General features: G+C 40.0%; 2 protein-coding genes across 4 annotated transcripts in view; one reads left to right on the forward strand and one right to left on the reverse strand.

Moving 5' to 3' along the window:
* LOC131684301 (fatty acid hydroxylase domain-containing protein 2-like) overlaps window positions 1–13,988 on the forward strand; it is a 48,115-nt gene extending 34,127 nt beyond the window's left edge. Inside the window, exon 3 of the mRNA XM_058967035.1 lies at window positions 13,483–13,988. Within this exon, the coding sequence (XP_058823018.1) occupies window positions 13,483–13,624 (142 nt within the window). The 3' untranslated portion in view covers window positions 13,625–13,988. The remainder of the gene's footprint in view (window positions 1–13,482) is intronic.
* A 6,098-nt stretch (window positions 13,989–20,086) lies between these two features.
* On the reverse strand, window positions 20,087–25,181 carry LOC131684297 (uncharacterized). Of its 3 annotated transcripts, none has more exons than XM_058967030.1 (4): window positions 25,021–25,181; window positions 24,913–24,945; window positions 24,767–24,829; window positions 20,087–21,470 (listed from the first exon to the last, which is right to left on the reverse strand). In XM_058967030.1, exons 3-4 carry the CDS (start codon window positions 24,788–24,790, stop codon window positions 20,151–20,153), a joined length of 1,344 nt encoding a protein of 447 aa, XP_058823013.1. In that variant the 5' UTR covers window positions 24,791–24,829; window positions 24,913–24,945; window positions 25,021–25,181; the 3' UTR covers window positions 20,087–20,150. The 3 variants fall into 3 exon arrangements, with proteins under 3 accessions (XP_058823013.1, XP_058823014.1, XP_058823015.1); XM_058967031.1 differs by having other exon boundaries at window positions 25,017–25,181; XM_058967032.1 differs by lacking the exon at window positions 24,913–24,945.
* Window positions 25,182–25,450: the final 269 nt, after the last annotated feature.

A 25,450-nucleotide genomic window follows, 5' to 3' on the forward strand; every position in this document is an offset into this window, starting at 1 on the left:
AAATCTATGAATTGATGATGCGTCTGAAAGTTGTAGGGTAGACGAACCCTTATTCATCTCATTGTTTATGTTTATTTTTATTACCTTCACCAACAGGCCCCTTGGCCCCATTGGTGGTTTCTTAAACTAATTACATTTTAAAATTGCCAACATTTTCGCTTTTATCGCATTCCGCGTCCGGTTGAAGTCAAAGGCCGTCGCCACACTTAAAAAATTCGCTGGAGTCCGGTAACAGCGCTCTGGCAACCATAGTTGGTTCTCCTGAACGGAACTCGCAGAAGAGAGTTATTACGCAGAGCTCGAACGCGGGCTTGAAGATCCAGACGTCCGAGGATTGTAGGGCAATCCACTCTGGCAGAGAGTAAGTCCGAGACGAACAAGGCTCGAGAGCAGTCCCTCCGAATGCTGAGTGTATCGAGGTGTATTAGCTGGCAACGGTTTTCATAGCTCGGCAGCTGAAATCTGTTTCGCCATGGGAGATGCCGAAGGGCGAAGCGTATGAACCTGCGTTGAACAGCCTCGATTCTGTCAATCCCGTTCTGGTAGTACGGATTCCAAACAGCCGAACAATATTCTAACGTTGGGCGGACCAACGCACAGTAAAGCGATTTAAGACAATATACGTCCCTGAAGTTTTTCGCTATTCGGAAGATGAACCCAAGCTGTCGTGATGCCTTATCCACGATGTATGAAGTATGTGGTTTGAATGTTAGTGTCGAATCCATGATGACTCCGAGATCTTTGATGTGAGAGTGTCTTGGAATACTCGAGCCGAAGAAATGGTAGTTAAACTGAGTCGGACGGCGTTTCCGCGTGAACGTAACGATTGAGCATTTGCTCGGGTTTAAAACCATTCTGTTTAGATCACACCACGTACTAAAGCTGTCCAGTTCCCTCTGAAGAAGCTCGGCATCGGTTTTATCCCGCATTTGTTGAAAAATTTTCATGTCGTCGACGAAAGAAAGGCGGGGTCCTTGTAATGTGATATTGACGCCATTAAAGTAGAGGAGCAATATTACTAGACCGAGATGGCTTCCTTGTGGTATGCCGGATGTAGCGAAGAATGGTGCAGATAGACAGTCCTTAATGCTGATTTGGAGTTGCCTTCTATCGAGGTAGGAACGAAACCAGCGCAGAAGTTGTCCATGAATTAGTCACGATGTCACACTAGTTCGCTGATAACTCAGCTTACATTCATTGGATTGCGCTTTAATAGGTATCAACATCTTTGCTTCGTTTTTAAGAAACAGATAAAAAATAAAGGTACTAAGATGAATTAGGGCACAGTAACCATACTTCCGGAATTTATCGAGGATTTGTCTCAGGGTTAACATTTGATCCTCTGAGACAAATTCTCGATAAATTCCGTTAACCCTCACGAAAACCGGCTTAGTATTCGCAGACGAATGACTCCTCAAGCGGCCTCAATCTGCTGAATAGAATACGGGACAAGATTTTGTACGCCGAATTAAGAAGGGTTACTCCTCTGTGCCCTTTCTTAAAGAGGAGGCAGATGAGACCGTCTAGCCAGCTAGCAGGCACTTCTTCTTCCTCCTATATTTTTGACATAATATGGTGTAGGACTTCATATAGTTGCTCACAGCCGTGTTTAAGAAGTTCAGCCGGAAACTGGTCCTTCCCCGCAGCTTTGTTGTTTTTCAGCTCCTTGATAGCTTTTCTAACCTCATCTAGTGTTGGCGGCTCCACACCTTGTCCGTCATCATTAATGTTTATTCTGTACTCTGATACCTCTTCGCTTCCACCGTTCAAAAAAGTCTCAAAATAATTTTTCCACCTGTTATTTTATCTGTCAGCAAATTACCTTCTTGCTCATTGCACATGGCGGCGGATGGCACTGTTTTTCTCCGCATGCCATTGACAGTTTAATTAAAAAACTTTCGCATATCGTTCTGTTTCATGCTTCCTTGCACCTCAGTAATAATTTGCTCTTCGTACTGTTTTTCCTTTCTGTGGTGGGTTCATTTCTCGGCTGCTTTTGCTACTTTGTACCGTTCTCTGTTAGGCCGGGAACCTGACACCAACATTCTGCTTCTGACAACGTTCTTCTCGTCTGTCAACATCTGGCACTCCACATCGAACCAACCAGCCCTCGGTCGTTAAGTTATGTAACTTTGATTCAATTGTTTTGGAAGTTCCGCTGATTCTCATTTACACAGAGTTTATAATAAATATGTAGCTCGATCTTCTGTGGCGAAACAAACCTGTCCGCGCTTGTCAGATACTTTGTCGAAGGTCTAGATCGTTTGCGTGTCTGGTTGATGTGTGATCGCAGTATACAACGTTCTTCCACCCTTAAGTTGTACATCACCGTTATGACGCGCTCAACGACGATGACGCCCATCTTCACCTGTTTTCGAGATGCGCTTGAAGATAGGCGGAATCAACCCAAATAAAAAATCTGCGCGTATTGTTTTCGGTTAATTCGAGTGTTGGAGTTCGCTTATCGGACGAGCACAGTAGATCAAGGCAAGCTCGGAGCTGAGAAAGAAAGTGTCCAAAGCTGCATTCATTGTGTCACTCGCTGCTGGGACCTTCTTGATGATTCGCATAAAGGGTCCAGCAAATCATTTCGCTTGGTCGTTGGGTTGGGGATGGATGGATGGTCGTCAGGGGGTGAATCTCGTTAGTTCTGCAAAATCCCCACTCGTGAACTGTATACCGTTCTCACTCATCAGGAGAGTTAGTATTCCAGGTCGAAGAAATAGGCCACGCAGAGTAGCGATCATTTTGACGGCGGAAATGATGGGCATTGCAAGAACCTCGGGCCACATTGATAAACAATCCACCATGATAAGCAAGTGAAGGCTTTCGATTGGACCTGCAAAATCGACGTGTACTCGCTACCATGGACCACCCAATTTTGGCAACGGCGCGGAAGTAGAGTGTGGGGATCACTTTACTACTGAGACACATTGCCTGTAAGCCTTGATGTAGCTCACGTAATCAAAGGATGGCTAGTGCACGTAGCTTCATGCTATGACCTTCATCCGCTCAATACCGGTATGGCTCTTGTAGAGTTGATTAAAACACCGTTTCTGGTGCCGCGGCGGAATAACGAACGAGCCTGTTCGCAAACAGAAGACTACCAACCACTGTGCGAGTAACTCTCACCTTGCGTGGAACTCCTTGATCTTCGGTTTGACTATTTTCGTTACTGGTGCTTTGCCCTGGATACCTACTTGTCTTTGAATCCGCTTCCCGATGACGCACTGGCGGTGTTGAGTTACCAACACATGGCCATCCCACCGAAACCGACGGATACATACTTTTGTCGCTTATGAACGGTGCAATAATTTATCACCACGACGTTGCTCTTAGCTGTTGGCTGCCTTCCCTTCGTTAATTTCGAGACTGTTTGGTGCTTTCACAGTAGCCTTCACAACCCACACGATTTTTATAGCAAACGGCAAGTTATGGCGGGTAGCCAGCATCTAATTGAATTCGTCGCCTTTTCGTTGACTGGGAATGCCCTACTTGACTGCAGTCGAAACATTTGTGGCTGTTAAATGAACAGTACAGGACCAAATGAGAACCAAGAAAACAGCACCGCAGAACCAACTGTCTCTGTTTGGCTACATGAAAATGCTGAAAGAAGGATGATGCCGCTGTTATGATTTCAAGCGGTAAACATACACGAGGCAATTGAATTGTCAGCATCCCGAAGTCAAATTCAATGCACAGTTTAGATGCTTGGTCATCTAAATGTGTTGCATACTTTTCGAAAAAGTCATCGTACCTTCCGTGTCAGGCCCCGAACATGACTCCTGTGTCGGCTTCGTAACGAAACTCTTTTTTTTATTTCGATTATAGAGGTTTTAACCTTAAGGTCATTCGCCTCTTCGGGTTAGAAAAAACTCTTTTGAAAGATTTCTAACCCTATGTGCGGGGTCGGGATTCGAACCCAGGTACGCTGCGTACAAGGCAATCGATTTACCAATACGCTACGCCCACCTTCACGAAACTCTTTATTAAAGGGTGTCCCACATCAAAATGCATCACGGGAAAAACGCTGTAGAAATAACCCATTGGGTATTTTTTCTTAAAAATTTGTGTAAAAATAGTTTAGAGTGTATTGTTTACACTGTATTTTTATCGACCTCAGTTTTTCGAAAATAAGGAAAAATGCCGTCAACCGAAATGCAAGTCGCGAATAGATTTTGCGCCAGCACCTGGAAAATCCTCAACTCTCTCATCGGGACATCGGAAAACAACTCGTGCTGGAATTGTGCGGTCAATGGCGAGTCGTGTGATTAAACGATACTACTAAACTCTGAAAATCTAACGGAAAGAGAAATGCAGTCAGAAAGGATGTTCTATTAGTGATTAGGATCACAAGCGTTTGGTGTAAGCGTATTAGCGGAAACCCAATGCTTCAGCCAGTGAAGTGACCAAAAAGTTAAATCTGCCCAAGCCTTTCGTTTAGAGATCCAAGGACGGGAGGGACTGCATACGTACAAAGTGCAGAATCCTGACGAACGGCAAAATACGGTGGGAAGGTCTGGCAGCATCCGGGCTACTGTTCTTCACCGCACAGCACAAGTTTGATGTTCCGGAGGAAGTAAGGAAGCACACATTTTCAGTTTGCCAATAAATACATGATTTGGCAAGCGATCTGCTCGTGTGGAAAACGAAGTGGGCCGTTCGTGACCACCGGCACTGTAAACGGGATGATCTACCTTAAGGTTCAAGTTACCTTTTTTAAGCATGTGTTAGAATTGAACGCTTGATAGTGTGCGTAGGAAAATTTGTGTTCAGCTTTGCCACCGGATTATCCATTTAAACCTTTTTAAAACTCTAAAAGAAGAATATCAGTCGATTTTTTAGATCACCATGATTCAAATCATGCAAAATACCTGCTGGAAAACCCATTGGCTTAGCTGGATGGTGCTTTTGAAAAAGTGGCTGTGGTTTTTTCATTGCGCAGTTGTGTTGCGTACCCCAGCTCGGTGTGGTAGTGTGACAAAAAATCACAGCCACTTTTTCAAAAGCACCATCCAGCTAAGCCGATGGTTTTTCCAGCAGGTATTTTGCATGAATTGAATCGTGATGATCTAATAAATCGACTGATATTCTTCTTTTAGAGTTTTGAAAAGGTTTAAATGGATAATCTGGTGGCAAAGCTGAACACAAATTTTCTTACGCATACTACCAAGCCTTGAGGTAACTTGAGCCTTAAGAAGTATCTACAGACGCGTCTGCTTCCTCTGTTGAAACAACACGAAAGCCCTACGATCTTTTGGTTGGATCTATTCAAATATTGTCCTGGAGTGGTACAAAATCGACGGGGTCACTTTCGTACCCAAGGACATGAACGCTCTCCCCCCCCCCCCCCTGCCCCTAACACACCGTAACTAAGGCCCATCAAAAAATACTGGTCAATTATGAAGCAGACACTACGGAAGCATACCAAGGTGGTCAAATCTGAGGAAGACATGAAGAAAAGGGGGGTTTCCGTGCAGAAGAAGCTGCAGTCAAATGTTATCTAGAACGTAATGAGTGAAGTTAAGCATAAGGTGCAAGCGTGCGGTTATGCTATTGAAGTTGAATGAAATAAATATGCCAAAAGTTTACTAATAGGTTATATTTTATTGCATGAAAGTCTAAAAAGAATCGGTCCCCTGGGTAGTTGTCTAGTGTTAGGGTCCATTCATAAATTAGGTAACGCAAAAATTGCCTAAAATTGACTCCCCTTCCCCCCATATTTCAAATCGACACATTTATCTATCCCCCCTCCCCTATTTCGTAAAAAAAATCATCGAAAAAAATTCTTTTTCTTCAGTAAAAACATGTTACGTCACGTTCTAGCTTACTCCCCTCCCCCATATATAACAACATGTCACAATTTGTAGGCCCCCTCTCCCCCAAACGCGTTACTTAATTTAAGAATGGTCCCTTATTTCCGTGATGCAATTTCATATGGGACACCCTTTATTGTGATGCTCCTTTTCCTTTTTCTATGCGCGGACGGTGCAATTTTCACTGCATCAGGTATTTAGAGCTGCCGAGTAATAGTACCCATCGACAAGCTGAAATAACTAATACATAATCCAAACGAAACAATCGTTATAGTCAATAAGTGCCGATAGCTTCACCCACGTTTTACTAATAAACCAGGTGTGACGACCGGTAAACCTGGTTGTAAAGTTAAGCGAGGGTGAAAAAATTTCGCCATTTTATGAGTAAAAAGCCCCCTTTATTGAAATATTATCCCAAAACTCAACGTAGGGGTTAGGTATTTTTTACGTAGAATGTGTATGCAAAATTTGAAATAAATTGGTCAAGTAGTTTTTGAATGGCAGATGACTCAGCAAATCGTATTTTTCCAGAGATGTTCCACAAAAAGCTTCGTCGCCGAGTCGCTAGTTGATATTTTTGCATGAAAAAATTACAGAATGTTATTAAAATGATGTAGTAGAACGTACAACAGTTTCGATCAATTCGCTTCAGCCATCTAAAAAAAATTTGACAAAAAACTGTTTTTCTTGCGCTGGAACCCTTACCCCTCCCCCTCTTAAGAAACGAATAACAACCAGGTCTGGTCCTTTGTAGTACTTTGACCAGAGTCGAAAAATGTTTTTTTTTAATGACGAGACAGCGACGCTACTTTCTAAAGCACCAGAACTTTGCGAAAACGAAAATGAGACAACGACCTAGGACAAAGCATACACGTAAATTAAATTTCAATATTTCCTCCGCACACTCGTTTTCGTTTTGAGATTGAGAGCGACATTAGTCCCTTCGATATTGAGACTAGTGCTAGGTGAATGAAAACAAACTATTAACGATATTTACTTGTCGTTGTTCGTTTTCGTGAAATTAGGAGCTAGTGATGAAATTGAACATTGCTATAATTTCATTTAATGAAAATTAAAATGAGTATCAAAATTTCTGATTTAAAATTGAAACGGGATTGAATTTTCGTATTGTCATAGGAAAACGTAAGTCGCTACTTCTGCTACTCGTTTTCATAGAATCGAAAGAAGAAGCCGACTTTGTCTTTTTATTTTGCTTTGTATGTATTTAATAATGAAGGAGACAGCAAAAGACGAAGGTGAATCTAGTGGGTTTCATCGTTCATTGAAAGGATATGAGAATTTTATGCCCTGACTTTGACGCTCAGTTATTGTGTGTGGATTAAGTCAAGTACGTAGAATCAATAAAGCGTACGAATGGTCTTCGTGCAGCGCAGATGAACTTTTAAGAAAACTGGGAGTCGTAACCACCAGTAAAGGAATTTGGATTCATAGGGTATTTGCACGTCCAATACTGTCATATAGGTGCCTTGATTGATGGTAGGAGATGGTGACGATTCGGTACAATTCATTGCTGCCTAGGATAAAGATAGTTTTGCTCCATTGACAAGTAGTTTCAAGGATTTCCACGTGCAGATTCTATCTCGAGAGGTGTGGTTACATGACAGTACTAAGAGGTGATAGCACGAGCATGCACCCTGTTACACTAACGGCCTTCTGATAGATGAATTTGCCCGTACTGGTGTTTACTGGCGCAAAATGGGAATGAAACAATATCATTCCTTAGGTATATACTGCACTGCATTCCAAACAGCAATGTTTGCTTTAATGTGCTGGTAGAATCGGCTTTCCAACAGGGGTATAAACTTCTACGGCTACAGCCAGACTGCAATCAAAGTAGTTAGTTCTAAGTTCTAAAATCTCTTACTCCAAGCGGGTAATCGTTTCGTTGGTCCCGAACTTCTCTTTATCAATTTTGTGCTATTGGATAAGGAAAATGCTCCTGTGTAGGGCTTCAATTGAACTCAACAACTACTGATGCAATCTACAAACTTGACGTCAAACAAAATGTAGAAATTCAGTAAAGGTTTTTTGCCATTTTACGACCCTCATCTTTAGCAGAATTTCAGATCTTCGAACATAGACAAACAAATGAGAAGGCAACACATAAATTAATGTTACTGTTTTACTTTTGCCAATCTGCACTTCCGCTACAATTGATCTGTTGCTGCTGGGCGGGAAGCAGGTGATTTCTTCTTCTCCGACCGCCCGGCACACCAACAACCGCGTACTCGTACTCGTACTTGGATTTTAACTAGAAAGATGAGCTTTGCTCCTTTGATGTAAAGGCCCTAGTATAAAGGTACGCAAAGAGCGTGCAGAAAGTGAAACCGAAAAAAGTCTACCTATCGAGCAAAATTAGAATCCAACTTTGCTGCAGAGGTATCAGAGATGGATTCCAATTGTGCTAGATAGATAGGCTTTTTTTGACTTCACTCTTTGCGCAACTGTTCTCTATAGACTGTGCTTTGATGGAACCTTCCTAGCGACAGTGGTGACGAATCGCAGGATTCTTTGGTCTCCGCAAAAAAACAATACGGGAGACACCGCAGGTGGCGCCATTGTCCACCCTGCTTTGCCCAACTTGGATGTCAGCTAGGGAAAAAGAGACTCGTATGGTTCATCCTAGAAAAACTCTAGAAAGAAAAGTGCGGAAGAAAAACAGTATTTTTGGGGCGTATGCCTCGGCATTGTATGGCAACACGTCCAATGTTATAAGGATACAAGACGGATACAAGTGTGCACATTTTTTTTTCTGCGTGTGAGTGCGGTTGTCATTCTTCTTTGATGAAGCCGAAAAAACAAGAGGATATGAAGAAGAAAAGCACAAACAAATGACGTAGTAGGCCTTTCTGTTGCCAAATGTTTTGTTTCGGTTCGGTCATAGTTAAATTAATCGGTTTTTTTCGAGGTAAAAAGTGTCCATAAGTGTTCTAATCGGTAGATCCGAGGTGAAGCTCGGCCTTTTCTCACTTTTCATCGTGCGCCAAAGAATCAGGTTGCTCTCTCGGATGTTTATGTTTACTTTAAGGGCCCCGGCCGCCATGCTTAATTTTGCAAGTATAATACTAATACACTCAAAAGTGTCAAATGTTCCCACCTTTCTCTTCATCTTGATAAGGATGTTCGTTTGGATTCGTTTTTTGACAGCTAAGCGCGAATCCAATTGATCCAAAATGTAGTCTCCGCAGTTCTCTTTCTCGAGTTTTTCTAGTTCATCCTTTCCAGCAAGGACGGATTGGTACCTCTGTATCCCTGCCTTCAGTCAGAGAAGCGAAAACTCCTTGACCCAAACCATGGGTCGGCACATTCAGACGAGTAGGTTTCCGTCACACACGCGCTATTGTGGTGATGGAGTCCAGCGATGCCACATGTTTTTGTGAAATGTCTGTAGAAGAATAATTCAAATGTCTGTAAAAGTCTGTAGAGGGTTGGGTAAATCCTATGTACACTACGTTATTACTTTAAAAGTGACTTGAAATTAGTAAACTATTGTGAAGGAATCACTCGTATTCGAATCAAATTATTCTAGTATAATTTTGTTAAACACTATTACTTTTTTAAAAGTCTGTAGATGTCTGATTACGTCTGTAGGAGACCATCAAAAGTCTGTAAAATTCAGATATGTCTGTAAATCTGGCATCCCTGTGATGGACTGCCCCGAAATGGTGTATCGAGGACTTCTGGTGTAAAATATACCATTCCCCCTTCCATCACTGAATAGGGAAATCAGTAGCTGTTTTTCGCAGCTAGGGGTGAATTAGAACCCAACTAAACCCTAACATTTATATAACAATATGAAGTAAAATTTACAACAGTTATCTAGACCTACAGAATCGTTCACAAGAGAAAAACAAACAAAATCTACAGGGGAATGTCAACGATCATAAGCAACAACGATGAGCATTACACAGATACGAAAAATTACCAAAAGTTGAGCTCTTTTGACTCAATCTCGGGGTGTCATGGAATAAGGTAAAATTAGGTAAACCGTGTTGAAGGTGGTTTCCCTTTAACCACGGCAAAAATCACAACTCATTGACAGGTTTTTATACTCAACCTTGAGTTAAATATGCTTAAATTTAAGTTGAATGTACCTAATTTTGAGTACACCTCAAAAGTACCTTATTCCATGGAAGAACTCGACTGAGTCAAATCTCTCTCTTTGTTTTTGACAACACTAATAAGTGCGAAAGTGACGTAAAACTCAAGCTACATAAATTTAAGTTAAAGAACTTATTCTGTGGGTTGTTTTATTTTTCCGTGTATATTACATAAACAATACACCCTACGAAGCGGAGAAAGTAGGTATTTATCTACCAAGTGCCAAATTTTTACTCTGGCATGCCTACTAAATTCACCTCCATCTTCAACGATTATATCCTGCACCAAATCTTTAATTCTTATTTAGAATCTATACCTTAAGGGACGTCTGGTGTAAAATGCTCTAACCGAAAGTAATTTTGTTTTAACGATTTTGAAGGCAATGAACCTCTTATGTAATGTTAAGGTTTATTTATACATTCATAATGTACGAAAAATCAGTTACGCAGAGCCACACATACGAGCGTTTCAAGAGAAGACGTCCAACCATTTCCACGTCGAGGAGTACCACGGCGGACATGATAACTCTTGATGAAATTGGCAGAAATAGAAAAATCATTAAGATTTGTAAAGCTTAGACTAGGAGTTGTACGAAGAACCAAAAAAAATTTTGAAAAAAGTTTGAAAACATCGATTGGCTAGACATATTATGCATACCCATAAAAATCAAGTCAATCCGCTGACCAGTTTTTGAGTTATCGTGTCCGCCAATTCGAAAAATGCGGTTTCGGAGAACGATTGGTCTGCGGACTAGTCTGCGGGTGTGGTACACATGACTGTTTAAAACAAAAGGAGGTCGGTATGACCACCAAGATTGCGCGAGATGATTCTAGAGGTTCATAACTAACAATTAAACGAATAAAAAAATCAATTTTTTATCCACTACCCCAGACGCCCCCTTAACGAAAACCATTATCATCAATTACGAAATGGCAATTACCATTAATAAACTATGGTTTCTTCCTTCGTTTAAGTAAAAAAAAAACATCTCACCAGTTTCTCAATCCCAAAGCCGAAACCATGACAAATTGATTCGTCATCATCTCGTCATTAGGAGCTTCATGCTTTTATCGATGCTTATTCAATATTATCGTTACAGCTGAAAACTGAAACATCCGAAGACGACAATTGCCTTTATTTCTTACTTCTAGTGATACATCACGTTGGTAGTAGTGCAAAATAATCACTGTGCGAAGAATGTTACATCGATAACTTATAACGTTAAGGTTCAACTGAGAAGGCCCTGAAATGCGGCCATTATTGAAAACAAAGAAAGCAGTTTTTTCGATACCCTTCACACAATCTTCAGGAAAATGTATTCTGCCCATAAAAGCATAAGAGTGCCATATGGATTTTTGTCTAAAATGAGTTATCTGTTGGTGTGTATTCTGTTTCACCACAGAATCACGATGTACAGTTAAGATTACAAGGTTTGTTTAGAAAATATCGAAAAAATATTAAAACATAATTGTCCCAGTCCCATCCATAAGGCTCAATGAAAATGGCTTGCTGTTTTTCAATATGGGACTCTTATGCTTTTATGGGCAGTATTGGTAGTGTACAACTGATTGATTTTCATGAAGAGCCCTTTATTCTTTTTCAAAAATTGCCGCTTTGCCAGACTTTCTCAGTTGGAATATAAAAATCGGTTTATGACAAGGAACAAGCCAGGATCGAAAATCGAGTATGTCAGTTTTCAAGTACAAAGATAGTACTTAGTCTTACAACAAAATCAGTCCATAACCTTTCGTAATCATTTTGTAAATATTCATTTTTTATTTTACTGTAGAGGTTTAAACCTCAGAGTCATTCCCCGCTTATCGGGTCAGAGAAATTTTTTTGAAAAAATCTCTAACCCTATGTGCGGGGTTGGGAATTGAACCCACATGAACTGCGTACAAGGCAATCGATTTGCCAACTACGCTGTGTCCTTCCCCCTTTATAATTATTATAATTAACCTGCACATTCGAAATTTGGGTTGGTTTGTGGTTTACACCTTTCTTTTGGTCAAAATGGACGAAGCGCCCGCCTATTTTTTATTAAATATTTACCGTTAAACTTTATATTTCTTTAAATAAATCTTGTTGTGATTGAACAACACAAACTTGCAGAATTAACAATTAACATGTAATTCGATAGCACTCATTCAATGTAGGGGAATTGTGGGAAAAACCGACACCCCACTACTTTTCCTAGAAATCAAATTTTTATTCATTTCATGATACATTATTATTAGTACGTTTATTTAGAGCATTTTAAGAAAAATTGGATTTACGTTAGTGCGCCGAATGTCATAAAAATAAACAGAACATACGACAGCAGCGTTCATACTCGTCTGGATGTTAAATTTCGTTGGTAGATTTTAAGGTTTTAACCGAACACAAGCTTTTCAAATCACCACATTTTTCAGTTCCTATTATTATCGGCCTGTCCTATGATCAACTAGGTGCATTGAAGACGAGTTTGAGAAATTCAATATTTTTAATTGCTTTTATAAAAAAAATGTGCGCTGTTGGGGTAAAACCGACACCCTATGGTTAGGGTAAAACCGACACGCTGTTAAGATGGTTGTGTATACTTGCGATTCATTTCAAAATATTGGGGATTTTTGTGACACTTCAATTAGCTTATTAGAACACTATAGTATTAGCAGAAATACACAGAAATACTTTTATTGTGTTTATTTCTTGTAAGTCTCATTAAAAATCGAAAATTGGAATTTTTGCTTATCTGATTCTATCGAAGCTTTTGATATTTCTGCAAAAAGCTCATCAAACCGAATTTCTAGTGTTCTCTTGGTTTGTCATAGACGAACTTTATCACAATGAGACAATGATCTTTTATATACCCCAATAGATCGTTGATGATCAGAGTCCGAAAAATCAAATCTAAAAAAGATAGCTTTACTAAGAAGTGTATGTGTTACTTATAAGTGAATGAATCCAATTAGCAGAACGTAGAACGCTTGCAAATCTCCTCTTACGAAATAAAATGACACTGGAGGTTGCAATGATGTGCGCAAGGATTATTTGGAAATACTCATATCAATAAATAATCCTATAGCATAAAATACTCCTATTTATAGTACTACGTTTTCGAACTTTCTTCCCCTCACTACATGATGAAGCAATAAAAAGCACATAATTGCATCATACATACTCACACTTTATTAATCACGCATATATCTCATTTTTAATAAAGATAAAGATTTTAATAAAGTGGAGAGAAAATAAATTAAAGGGGGTGTCGATCTTACCCCTATGGGGTGTCGGTTTTACCCGCAGTGCCTACAGAAAGTCACTTTGTTTTCCAAGTTTTACAACCAATAATTTTTAACGAAATTAATTTTTTGATGCGCTGAAAAAATTAAGTCTTGTTAGGAATTTTCTGAAGAAGAATTCTGCATAAAAATTATAATTTTATTGATTTTGTGGCAACTTAGAAAAAGTGTAAAGCTTAAGGTGTCGGTTTTAACCATAATTCCCCTACCTCAATTTCCTTGTGAATCATACATTAAACAATCATTAATTTGTTTCCTTCCAGATTCAACCAATGCTACGGACTCTTCGGCTGGTGGGACACCCTTCACGGCACAAACGAAGAGTTCCGCAAGAAAAAACAATTCAAGCGCAACAAGAGAATCTTCTCCCTGAAATCCGCCCGCGAGCTGATTCCGGACGAGTAAGAAATCAAGTGGGTGTTTTGTTGTCTCTAAAGACACTCGAAGGAAACTTTTGTGGACGTACAATGAACGGTAGTCACGTTTTGGTGGACTTTTTGTTGCTCAAACTATACAACAGTACGGAGGATGACAGCGCAAGTGGCGATAAATGTGTAACGAGTAAACAGTGTGGAATCTAATTTATACATTAGTTACTAGTCTAAGCTCTACAGGATAAATTTCATTGCGAAGATGTGATCGATTTCAGTTGAATCTGGAAAATAATGTATATGGCAATGAAATCTCATTACCAATCCGCAGATCTGGCATGTGCTTGGGTAATACAATAAATGAATAGGTTAATTACACGGAACCGTGTACAACAGTTTGTCGGATGTGACGATAATTAATTTGAATGAGAACACCATTTTTACCACGTTCCAGAAACTGTATCGATTCGGTTTAGCACCTGCGAAATGCAAAATGTAATACGTTGTAAGTTCACAGTTGCGTCTGTTCTGATGCAGTAATCCTAACAAGTTAAGTTCAATTGTTAATCGTTAATCGCCTAGCAACGTGGCTTCTACATATCTTCACCTTAAGGGTTGGATTTATATATACATTCACGAAAATGACACAATCGCTTCTGTCAAACTCAAGAGGGTGACGTGACGTCATATTTTCGTAGCCAACATAAGAACTTTGCTTGTAACAAAATGAACGAAATTAATTCTAAATACGAACGAGAAGCACTTTAGTTTACATCAAATCAGTTAAAGTGCTCATTGTTTTCTATTGTTTACTGCTACTATTGTTTGTTGATGACATTTTAAGCGATTTTGACGTTGTCAAACTGACCCCCATCGATCGGTGGAAAAACGATGATGCCTATTGTCAAACTCTGTATGTAGAGATAGGGATGCCAGTTACCTGGTCAAACTGCAACAATTGCTCCGCCATGTTGGAATCAGAGCAGGCTTCTTGATAAGTTCTGAAATATTTGACGTTTAAAATACGCACACTGAGATCTCGCATTGTTAGACTGCCACTCTCCCCACTAAGAAACAATTTTATTTTGCCTGCAAATACAATCTTCCAACCCGGTTTAATGTCGTTTTCGATTGAAAACCTAGAAACTAACCCAGGTTAGTTGCTTCAAACAAACGTTTTTAATGGAACTGAGTTGGGTTCTCGCAAAACAGCGGTGGTGTGAGCGAACCCGAAATATATTTCAGGTTGGAACCCAACTCGGTTTTCAGTTCAGTGGCGCATAACCTAGGTTCGAAACTGGCTTCAAACAAACGGTTTGACAGCAGTTAGGTCCGAACCTGAGTTAGTTTCTGCCTCAAGCGAAAACGACATAAGATTGCACAGAGAATGCGCAAAATTCGCAAACGAAAAAAGCAGTTTTTTCCACACCGTATGTCAGATCTTCATAAAAATCAATCAGCAGTACTGTAACAACATTCTACATACGCTGATTGATTTTTATGAAGATCTGACATACGGTGTGGAAAAAAACTGCTTTTTTCGTTTGCGAATTTTGCGCATTCTCTGTGCAACCTTAATACCAACGCAGCCTAATAAGTTCATATTGATATTGAAGAAGGTTGGCATTCCTTTAGCTGCATTGTTATTTTTGTCGTGACTCGTGACTACGACTAACGTTTCAATATAGGGCACCCTTTTCAAAATTTTGAAGGAAACAGAAGCTAGAGTTTTGAATGTTAGTAACTTTCATTGTACTGAACGGAATTAAACAGAGTTTGCACTAATCGGTCAGAAAAAAGGTCATGAATATTCTATTAGATTTCTGAGTACTTATATAAAAAAAGGAAAATTAATTTTCAGAAATCAGTTATTACCTGTGCCATGATTGACCAGTACTATCAGAACCGTGCACGCTAGCAGTTCATTGCATTGTTACCTCCGCCTATTTTACGATGTCAAACCATGCAGTGATTGTAAGACATGGCATGCCTGAATTCCTTATCATTCGTTTACCCGTCGTCGTTAACAGCAGTAGCAGCAGAACAGGAACAACATGGAAAAGCATTGATACCGACCAGAAATCAGCAGACCCTTATACTTTCAATATTTTGGGCAATAGTATTGACAAAAGTTGTATTGACGATGTGGATTTCAAATGGGATTGAAATATTGTAACAATATCGTCAATACTGTGTAGTGACAAAAATATTGAACGTGTAAGGGCCGCTTAATATAGTCCAGCTTACTTTTTTAATTTGAAATACAAAATATTGGCTGTGGCACCTGGCAGTCGCGTCTGATTTTTTTGAAGTGGAATATTTCTAAAGTTTCAATATAGGGGCCATTTCAATATTTCCAGCGGGAATTTTACCCTCTTATTTGAATGCCAATGTTTGCCGCTGTACTAAACGAAAAAATAGACATTTACACTATCTGATTGAAAAACAATGCTATAACTAATTCTGGAGAATGTACAATTACTAAAAATGACGGAAATAATGGATTTTGTGAAAGCAGTTATTATCTGTGCCATGATTGGTCCGTACAAATCGACCAACAGACCAAGCGAACCAGGCTTGTTTTCGTTCGGAGCTTCACCTCTGTGATGATGGAAGTAAATTGTTTTCTTTCGATGGACAGCCCCTTTTGCCTTAAACGTAAACTGAACCGAGCACAGAGCAGGGGGTCACATGCGAGCGCGGCATCAGTGTATTAAACTCGTGTTGGCTACACCACACATACGCTCGCTGTCTGGACGCGGTAAAAAAGGAAATGTGAAGGAAAAGCCACAATCTCATGCCAGTCTTCTGTTTCCTGTCGGTCCAATCCATCGTTTGCTGAGAAAGGGTCACTAAGCCGAGCGTGTCGGTGCCGGAGCACCCGTCTACACCAGTTTTACCGAATTTTATACGGCATGCGGAAATGGAAAGTGAGCAGATATTTTCAAGCCTATGAAAATACCGAAGTTCGCTGAGAAATGTCTGAATTGGCAAGCTATCTGTATTCGTGGCTTGAAGAGCGACATTTTCTCTCTTTCCTGCATTCGCACTACATGTCCAGCCCACTGCAGTAGCCCGTGTTTTATCAACCTTCTAATGTCAGCAGGCCGCTGAGTATTGAAAAAAGAATTCTTCTCTCAAACACATCGAGAATCTGCTTCTTTCAACGCCCAAGCCTCATGGTTCGTGGCTTCAACGAGAACTTCGACCTCAAGAGTAATTCATCACAATTTCGTCACCGTTTGCTGTTACATTAGGTTAATTATTTTTAGCTTAGTTCATTAAGACTTAGTGTCAGTTGAACACAAATTTTTAAATACAAATATAACTAGTGTTCGACGACAACTCCATAGATTTTCACCTCGGAACCATCACCGTTCGGACTGCATCAATCTCTACCAGTCACCATGTACATTGTCTTGACAGAGTTTATAGTCAGTCCCTTTAGAGGCAAAAATGCCTCTTCCGCTGTTCCGCGATCAGCGCAAATGTTGACGTCGTCCGCGAAGCAAAGAAGCATGTTGTGATGGTTCCGTTCTTTGCACATCAGATCTTCGTATCGCACCTTCGAATGCAATAATGAACAACACATTAGAGTGCATCGCACTGCTTCATTCCATCTAGCGTGAAGTTTTGTCCGAAAATTAAGTTCAAGCTTTATCTGTCACAGTTCGTTTAGTTTAACTGAAACATACGCAAATGGAGAGTCCGTCAGTTGTAATCCCAAAATTTATCCAGTATCCATTTTTTTCCTTTTATTTGACACGACTCAATGCATTAGTAGGGTGAATGACCGTCAGGTTAAAACCCAAATAAACAGTTACAATTACAATGCATTAGTATAAATGAGCCGTGAGTTTTTTATGATTTTTACAATATGTAAAAAATTAGCTTGCAGAGTGCCTGTCCATTGGGTCTTGTTGAGGCAGGATGCAGTACGTTAGTTTAACTGAGCCGTGGTTCTTTTATGAATTTTACAATAAGTAAAAATAAAAATTAATTTTCAATATACCTGTCCTGTGGGTCTTGTTGACGCAACTTACCTCTTCCTTGGCGGTGAAACATTAAGGCACTGCATTGATGTTGCTCATGGTTCACAGAAGTCATTAACTTATCTATTACTTGTGCTTACAGATCACTGTTGTAAATCCGTCGTCATTGGCATTTGATTTTTATTGGTGGTGTTGGTTATTGATTTGGAGAGACGTCTGGTGTAATCGTTGTTACTTCGCTTTTAGTAATGGCAGTTGGTTTAGTGGTGCTGGGCCCGATCATTGCTGAGTTAGGGTTTGTTACTACCCTGTCCGCAGTCGTTGTTTTTCAACCGGTTATGATTTAACATACGACTGTGTGCCGGTCATGATCGTAACAGCTCAATTTTTTTTAGCAGCCAAGATATTCCGTGTAGCAGCTGATCACAGAATTGACACGTAGGAATCTGCCCTAGGTGCATGAGCAATGTTCGCTGAACATATGTAATACCTTGGACTGATTTTCAATGAATGGTCAAGTATAACGGGATATGTTCTTCCTGGCGCATTCTCAGCACACGAATCACGGTGCAAAGACCAAGAAAGAAGTTCCTGCAAGTATCTTCGTCAATGATATCCACTTGCCCGTATTTTGGCATGAGTTGTTTTATAGATCATATAGCTTTACTTCATTACTGTCATTCAGCCTTATTCTGCATTACGACAGATTGCATTTTCGAACGAATGTGGTTCGATCGAAGCAGGCTCCCGTTTGATTTTCCTGTCGTTATTGATTATGCAAATCAAATTCATTCGAAAAAGCGATCCGTCGTAATGCAGAATGAGGCTGATTATCTATATATGTTGGGATGCTGCCAAGAGTATTATTACATTCGACGACGTGTTTCAAGTTGTTCTGCGAAGCAAATGACTCTGCTTGACTAATGTTTTTAAAAACAATCAGTACGTTATGACGTAGATGGTGGGATTGCACATCAACTTCTGCTACGCTTAGCATCATGTTCAGCTTCAACAATTGCTCCACTTCGCAAATCGATGGTCTTACAGGAAATTTCAAGAAGTCAAAAGTAACAGTTTGGCCGCATCGGGGAATAAACTAGCTTTGTATTATCACTCACTGTTTGTTCACGTTTCACACAATAGGTACAAAAACAAAGCGGCGAGTAAATTTGATTGCATGCCCTGCTATAGCTTCGGAGCGATTTTTAGCTTCTGAAATGAACAAGATGAGAAACCGGACTGAAAGTAAAGATTTGGTCTGTCGTTGATCGTCCTTCTCGAAATCTGCTTTGGTAATCGCCGACAAACGATTCAGCCAACGAAGGCACTTCTTCTTTCATCCAGATCATCCCGATCACGCAGTGAATTGCTTCGCACAGCTGCTCACTCAGATAGACTCATTCTGTTTGTGCCGTCTCTACTCGTTTGTCCATTCAATAGCGGCTCAAAGTGCTGCTACCATCTGGCAGCTACTCCTGTACAAGCTGTCAACAAATTTCCGTTGCGGTAGTTAATCTTGACCATTGTCGGGGTGCTTTTCCTCCTTATGTAGGTGGTAGTTTTGAAGTATTCGCATCGTTCCTCGCGAGGCCTCAGCGAGTAACATTTCGTCGTACTCACGTTTCCCACACCGATAGTTTTTTCTCGGCTGCCCTAAGATCACCATACTGTTCCCTGTACTACCGTGTGGACACTGCAAGAATTCGGCCTCTGTCCAGGTTTTTTTTTTCGTTCGTCACTCTTTGGCAGTCAGCGTCGAACCAGCCGTTCTTCTGGTTTCCACATGTGGTACGCCGCAGACTCAGGTCATTTGCATTTCAAATTCCAATCTTGACTCCTGCGGTAGAAGACAAACGGGTAAGTCGCCGGGAAACTCTAAGCTTGCTCATATAACCGTATTCCACGCTTTTCTAAACTTTCTTTCTTCAACTCCTTGCTCTTCGTTGAGTACTATGGCTCTTAATATTGAAAAATATACTTCATATCTTCAGGTCCCTTGCTAAATAAATGCCGTTACATCAGTTAAAAATTGACTCAATAGTCGTTATACAACAAGGGAAAAAACTAAACGTGAAAGCATTGAAGGCCTGGTATTGGCTCATCAAGCTCAGTTTACTTAGAATACAAGTATGACGAAAATTATGTTAACTTGCCTAAGCACAGTCACGATGCCCAGTTTATGTTTATATACCCAGAAATTATTTTTTTTCGAAAGAACCTGGAGTCTGGAGTTACAGGTTGGTGAAAACAGTCACATAGAAAATCCCGATTTTAACAGACACCGCAATGATACTTACCAAATTCAAAGATAAATAAACCATTAAGTATACCTATTAATATGGAGCTGGGAAAATAGACGAACGTTCCAATTTTGGACTACCTTTCCCAAAATAAAGCGATAGTTTACGCAAGACTAAATTTACCACTCTTAACTGTCGTTCCTAGCAGCAGTTCATTCTACTATGCCATTCCAATATAGTAGGACCATTACGCCTATCACAGAAGTTATACATCTTTATAATCGCATGCATTTTATTGAATTGTACTTTAACACGTAACATTTAAAAATCAATTTGCGAAGCTCACGCCATATGGAATGACAACAGTTTTTCGCTGGTTGTAAACCGTGTCCAGCACTAGGTTCCTATCCGCCATATCGATAGTTATAAACATATCCCAAAACTTATCCACAATTTGCATATGATTTTCAGCGTTAAAATTTTCAATTTTATACGGTAAGCTCACCATCTCGTAGTGAATATTCTTCTCATTCCTGACAAATGAATAACGCTGTTCGGTGACTTCGCTGGGAATAACGCCTAATGAGCCGATGGCAGCTTTGTTTTTCTCAACAGAATTTACGGGGTTTTCCGGTGAAGGTACAAAGACCGTTTTAACCTTTTTCTCACAGATGGCATACTTTGACCCATAGCAAAAGTCGTTCCGGCGGAATGTGTAGGGGAATGCTGGATTAAACGTGGCATAACTGTTTACCCAGACGCTTTGCGCAGTGACCGCATAGGCGGTTTCGAAGGCCAGCGAAAGTTCCTCAGTCCACAGAGATACAGATCCTCCGTTGTCTTTGTTAGCTAGACTAATTGCCTCCTTAGCAGTCCTGAAAACATTCAACACCACCACCGGGCTTGGCTGGGGTGAGCCTTTCTCTAAAAAGAAATCTACACTGGAACCGTACACTACCGTAGGTTTCAGATCTTTTGAATCCGTTGGATTTTGAATTAATCTCAATCCAGTCTTGGAAGCCTTGTTTACAGCGTCACGCAGCTCCCTCTCGAATGGCACATTATCAGCGAACGGTTTCAGCTTGTTCTCCATTAGCGCAATGAATTTCTCCTGTGCAGTTTCCTGTACCAGTATGCTTCTAATCACCCATGGAACCGAGCAGTTAACCCAAGCTTTGGCAAGTACATCCGTTGCTGACTCCAAATCACTGGAGTCGAACACCACCATGGTACAGTAGGAAACATCGAAGCTTAGTTTGGGAATGTTCAAATCTTTCGCCCCAGTATCAAAATTCGGGAACTCCAGTAATTTCCGCACAAACGCATCCTTCGATGCATCTTCGCCAGTAAAATATAGACTGAAACCGACGCAAGTCGCCCTCATCGACGAGTGCAGATCCAGCAAAATCTCGAACACCGACTTGCGAGTATCGATTACAACACGGTGTATCGCTGTCGGTTCGTCAAGCAGTCCATCGTCCTCCTGTTCCATATAATACTTCATGAAGGTTAACGCTAGCTCAATCTGCTTGGATGCTTCCTCCACTGGAAGGCTGGCGATCGAGGCAGCCAAGGCATTCTTTTGCTCCGACACGAATTCGAACAGTGTGCTCTCAGTGTTCACGCGATAGATAGCGCTTTGGGTGGTCTGTAAGGATTAAAGTATTAGTTTTGTATTAGATAATGCGATCGTGATGTGGGCGCACATAACGTTAGATTTTTCTAGAGAGATTTTCCTAACCCGACAAAGAAGCAAACCTCCATATTAAAAAAATACAAACGTGATCAAACGTTGGTATAAACTAAAGTGATCCGTCGAACCCAGGATTTTTTAAAAGAACTCTTCGGCTTATCGCTGAAAAACAGATCGTTATCTTGTCTGCTGTTGATAAAGACAGATACATCTTAGAAATTCTAGATGACCTCGAAATATACTATACGCAACCAAACCTAGCTAAAGAAAGCGAAACAAATTCAAACCGCTCGATGTTTTGCTAAAAGCACCCGTGTCGCGTTTGCTTACAATCAATATCATGAACTAAACACCACTTCTGATAGTTATTCAACTGCACTATTGTCAGGCAACAACATTGTCTCGTTTCCTAACATTTTGCGAAAAGAGGCTTGTTGAATGCATTCAACGGTTTCGTTGAGGATAATATTGTTCAACAAGATTACAGGAAAATTAAAGTTATCGCCATTCCCGAACGAGACGAATTAGTCTTCGATCACAACTCATATCGGCCAATTGAAATGCAGTCCTGGTTCCGCAAGTTGTTTGAGAAAATGACATGCTGTCATATACGAGGATGGTTTGATAACTCGTTGGCCTAGGCCTATAAATCGCTATCCTGCTGTTAGATGGCACTGGTTAATGTGAAAATATTTATTTCAGATTTTTATGAGATAGTTTCTCTGAAGTAGACATGTTCTACACCTCGCCAATTGGCAGTCAATTCTTATGTCGTTTTTGCTTAACCCCGAAACTGAATCAGTTCTAACCCCAACTGCTGTCAAAATGTATGAACTGTCAACGGTTGGGGTTAGAACCTGGCTCAGTTTCGGAGTCAAGCAAAAACGCCATTAGTGTACAGGACAGTTGCAGAGCTAATTAAACGATCCTACAGATCACTATAAACATTCCTAACACATATGGCGCGGCATGAGACCAGCGTCAGTTTGAATTGATCTTTAGCATATTCCCAGAGCTGTTTTTCAATACATCATATCTAACATAAACGTCGAACGGATAAAATCGCATGTAAACCATGTAAACATTTCCTTGTAACTTTCAAATTTATTTAATAATTAAAGTACATAGAAGGCAATTACCCAAGTAACAATTCTGGTTTTATAGCACACTACAAGTGCATTCTAAGTTTTAAGAGGGGCTCCAAGAGTGCCATGAAACCTCAATTGTTACTAGGGAATTCAACAATTACCTATGCATTGATTGATTGCAGGATCGTATAATCATATTACATGTTTTTCTCGACAGTAATATAGATAATTTATAGTAGATGATGAAAGATTAAATTTTGCCGATCGCTTTTGCTATTATGCTCTTTGACATATGTGATCTTGGCAACACCTTTTGTAGATGGCACATTTTACTATGACGTTTTAACAGGTAGGCTTGTAGATATATTTTCTGTGCTGTAGATATGATATATTTCGTATGATAAAAATATTGATCGTGTAAGGCCCGCTTATTGCAATCGAGTGTCGTTATGAGGTTTGGCATTTGAAAAAGGGTAATTGTTTACTTTAGCTACTTTTCCCCCTGTAAGTGGAAAACATGTTTTTCTTTCGTGAATATGCTAGTTTAGTGTTGTAGATTCATAAAAATGAGGCGGAAAGCGAAAATTTTTAATAATTCATTAATTAACTTTAAAGTAAGTTGTACCTAATAACTTTGTTCATAGGGTTATTGTGCTCCCGGAAGTAAGGTTTTTGGCGAAGCTAGTTTAATGCGGCTATGCCGCATAGCCGTAGTCCTCGTACTCGTCATCGGAAACGTAAGCGAACCTGTGATCCACTCGTTTGCCCGGTATACTCAAACAAAGGGGCTATCCCTAGTTTAAGTCCGACTGAGCGGTAGCGAAGTCGGACAGCATGAGAAAAAAATCGATGTGGCGTAGCCACATTAGGCATTAACAATGTTTTATTTAGTAACAATAGGATTGTATTCATCGGCAAAAATTAAATTATTGTCACTGCCTAATGTGGCTACGCCACATCGTTTCAATTGGGTGCTGTCCGACTTCGCTGCCGCTCAGTCGGACTTAAACTAGGGATAGCCCCTATGTTTGAGTATACCGGGCAAACGAGTGGATCACAGGTTCGCTTGCGTTTCTGATGACAAGTACAAGGAAGGCTCGTCCAGCGGATCCTCAGCGGCTTTGCGCCGCTTCGGATCCTTGGACTCGGCTATGCGGCGTAGCCGCATTAAACTAGCTTCGCCAAAAACCTTACTTTCGGGAGCACAATAACCCTATGTGCAAGGTTAGTAGGTAGAACTTACTTTTAGTCTCATTAATGAATTATTAAAAATTTTCGCTTTCCGCCTCTTTTTTATGAATCTGCAACACTAAACTAGCATATTCACGAAAGAAAAACATGTTTTCCACTTACAGGGGGAAAAGTAGCTAAAGTAAACAATTACCATTTATTTAGTTTAGTTCGCTTCGTCTATAACCTTCGTCGTCGTGATACAACCGCCGCAGTCAGAAACACGATCCTTGGACACGATTTACCAGCGAACTACCACGAAAGAATTTGCTGTTTCCTGAAGCAAGGCCATAACGAAATGTTACCAAACTACCTCTTACAACACCTACAACGAGGCCAACAAGAGCGGACACGATGCTTCATTATTCCACGACATAGTACATCCAGCGGCAAAAGCTTATTAGTGTATGGAGTATCCTGTTGGAACGCCCTGCCACTAAACATAAAAGAAAAACCCAGTGTTGCATCGTTCAAAAATGCTCTAAAACTTCTGGCTTAACCATTTCATTTCAATTTACAATTAGTTACACTCCTTTTTGTTTTGCTTTTAGTTTATTTTTTTTTCTTTTTTTTTAACTAGTTTTTTTTCCTTTTTTTTGTAACTTTATTTGTATCTTATGTATTTACCGCTATCCAAGTAACTTCCTTGACCTGATTCAAAGTCTGTACTAACAGGTTATCGTGCTCAATTAAACCATTAAATTAACAATTAAAGAGCTATTATCTTTATTATTTATAGATGTTAAAGATTCAATGCTTAACTTGTATTTGTCGTAATAAACTCAGTTTGCTTACATTTGTTAGATATGACATTTTGAATAAGCGGTCTAAATTCTAATGCTAGCACCCAAAAAAACATAATTGAATGGAGATAAGTGTTATCAGCATGCAGTAACAAAACACTACGAAATCATTCATTTTACCAGTACTTACCATGTTTTCTATGTTTGAGCTCATTTTGTAATAAATCAATACCTATTCTTGAAATTGGCAAACCTGTTCGGAATAAAATCGCATTATTAGTCAAATATGCTAAATGTACATTAACCATAGTTAAATCGTTCAAATTATCGACTTACGGAACAATAAACTTTACTACTAGTTTTCTTGACCTGACAAATAGTAAAACAACCAGGGTACAGTTAATGCAAAATAAATTACAATTACAAGTGATCTTTTCTACCTACTGTAATTCAAAATCGGTTGCCGGCTTGTAAGGAGAACAACTTGCTAGTAGCTAATGCGTATATACGAAATTACGAAGGCAGAGAACGAAGGCCAAGACGAAAGTAAGGGATAAGCAAAAATGCGCGTTTTTTCGGATTTTTTGTACATGCCATTCCTACGTCAATGTGATGAATTTTAAGCTGAGGCAATGGACTTTTCTACACTGAAAAAACTGAACACGTTAACATTAGAAAAACTCTAGTAAGAGAACTGCGGAGAGAAAAACAGCATTTTTGCAACGTATGCCCCGGCATTGTATGGAAGCACGTCCAATGTTATAAGGATAGGCAATGTTCGATTGGATTCGTTTTTTGGCAGCTAAACGCGAATCCAATCGATCCAAAATGGAGTCTCCGCAGTTCTCTTTCTACAGTTTTTCTAGTTAACATT

This window comes from Topomyia yanbarensis, chromosome 2 (assembly GCF_030247195.1).
Source record: "Topomyia yanbarensis strain Yona2022 chromosome 2, ASM3024719v1, whole genome shotgun sequence".
Classification (NCBI taxonomy): Eukaryota; Metazoa; Arthropoda; class Insecta; order Diptera; family Culicidae; genus Topomyia; species Topomyia yanbarensis.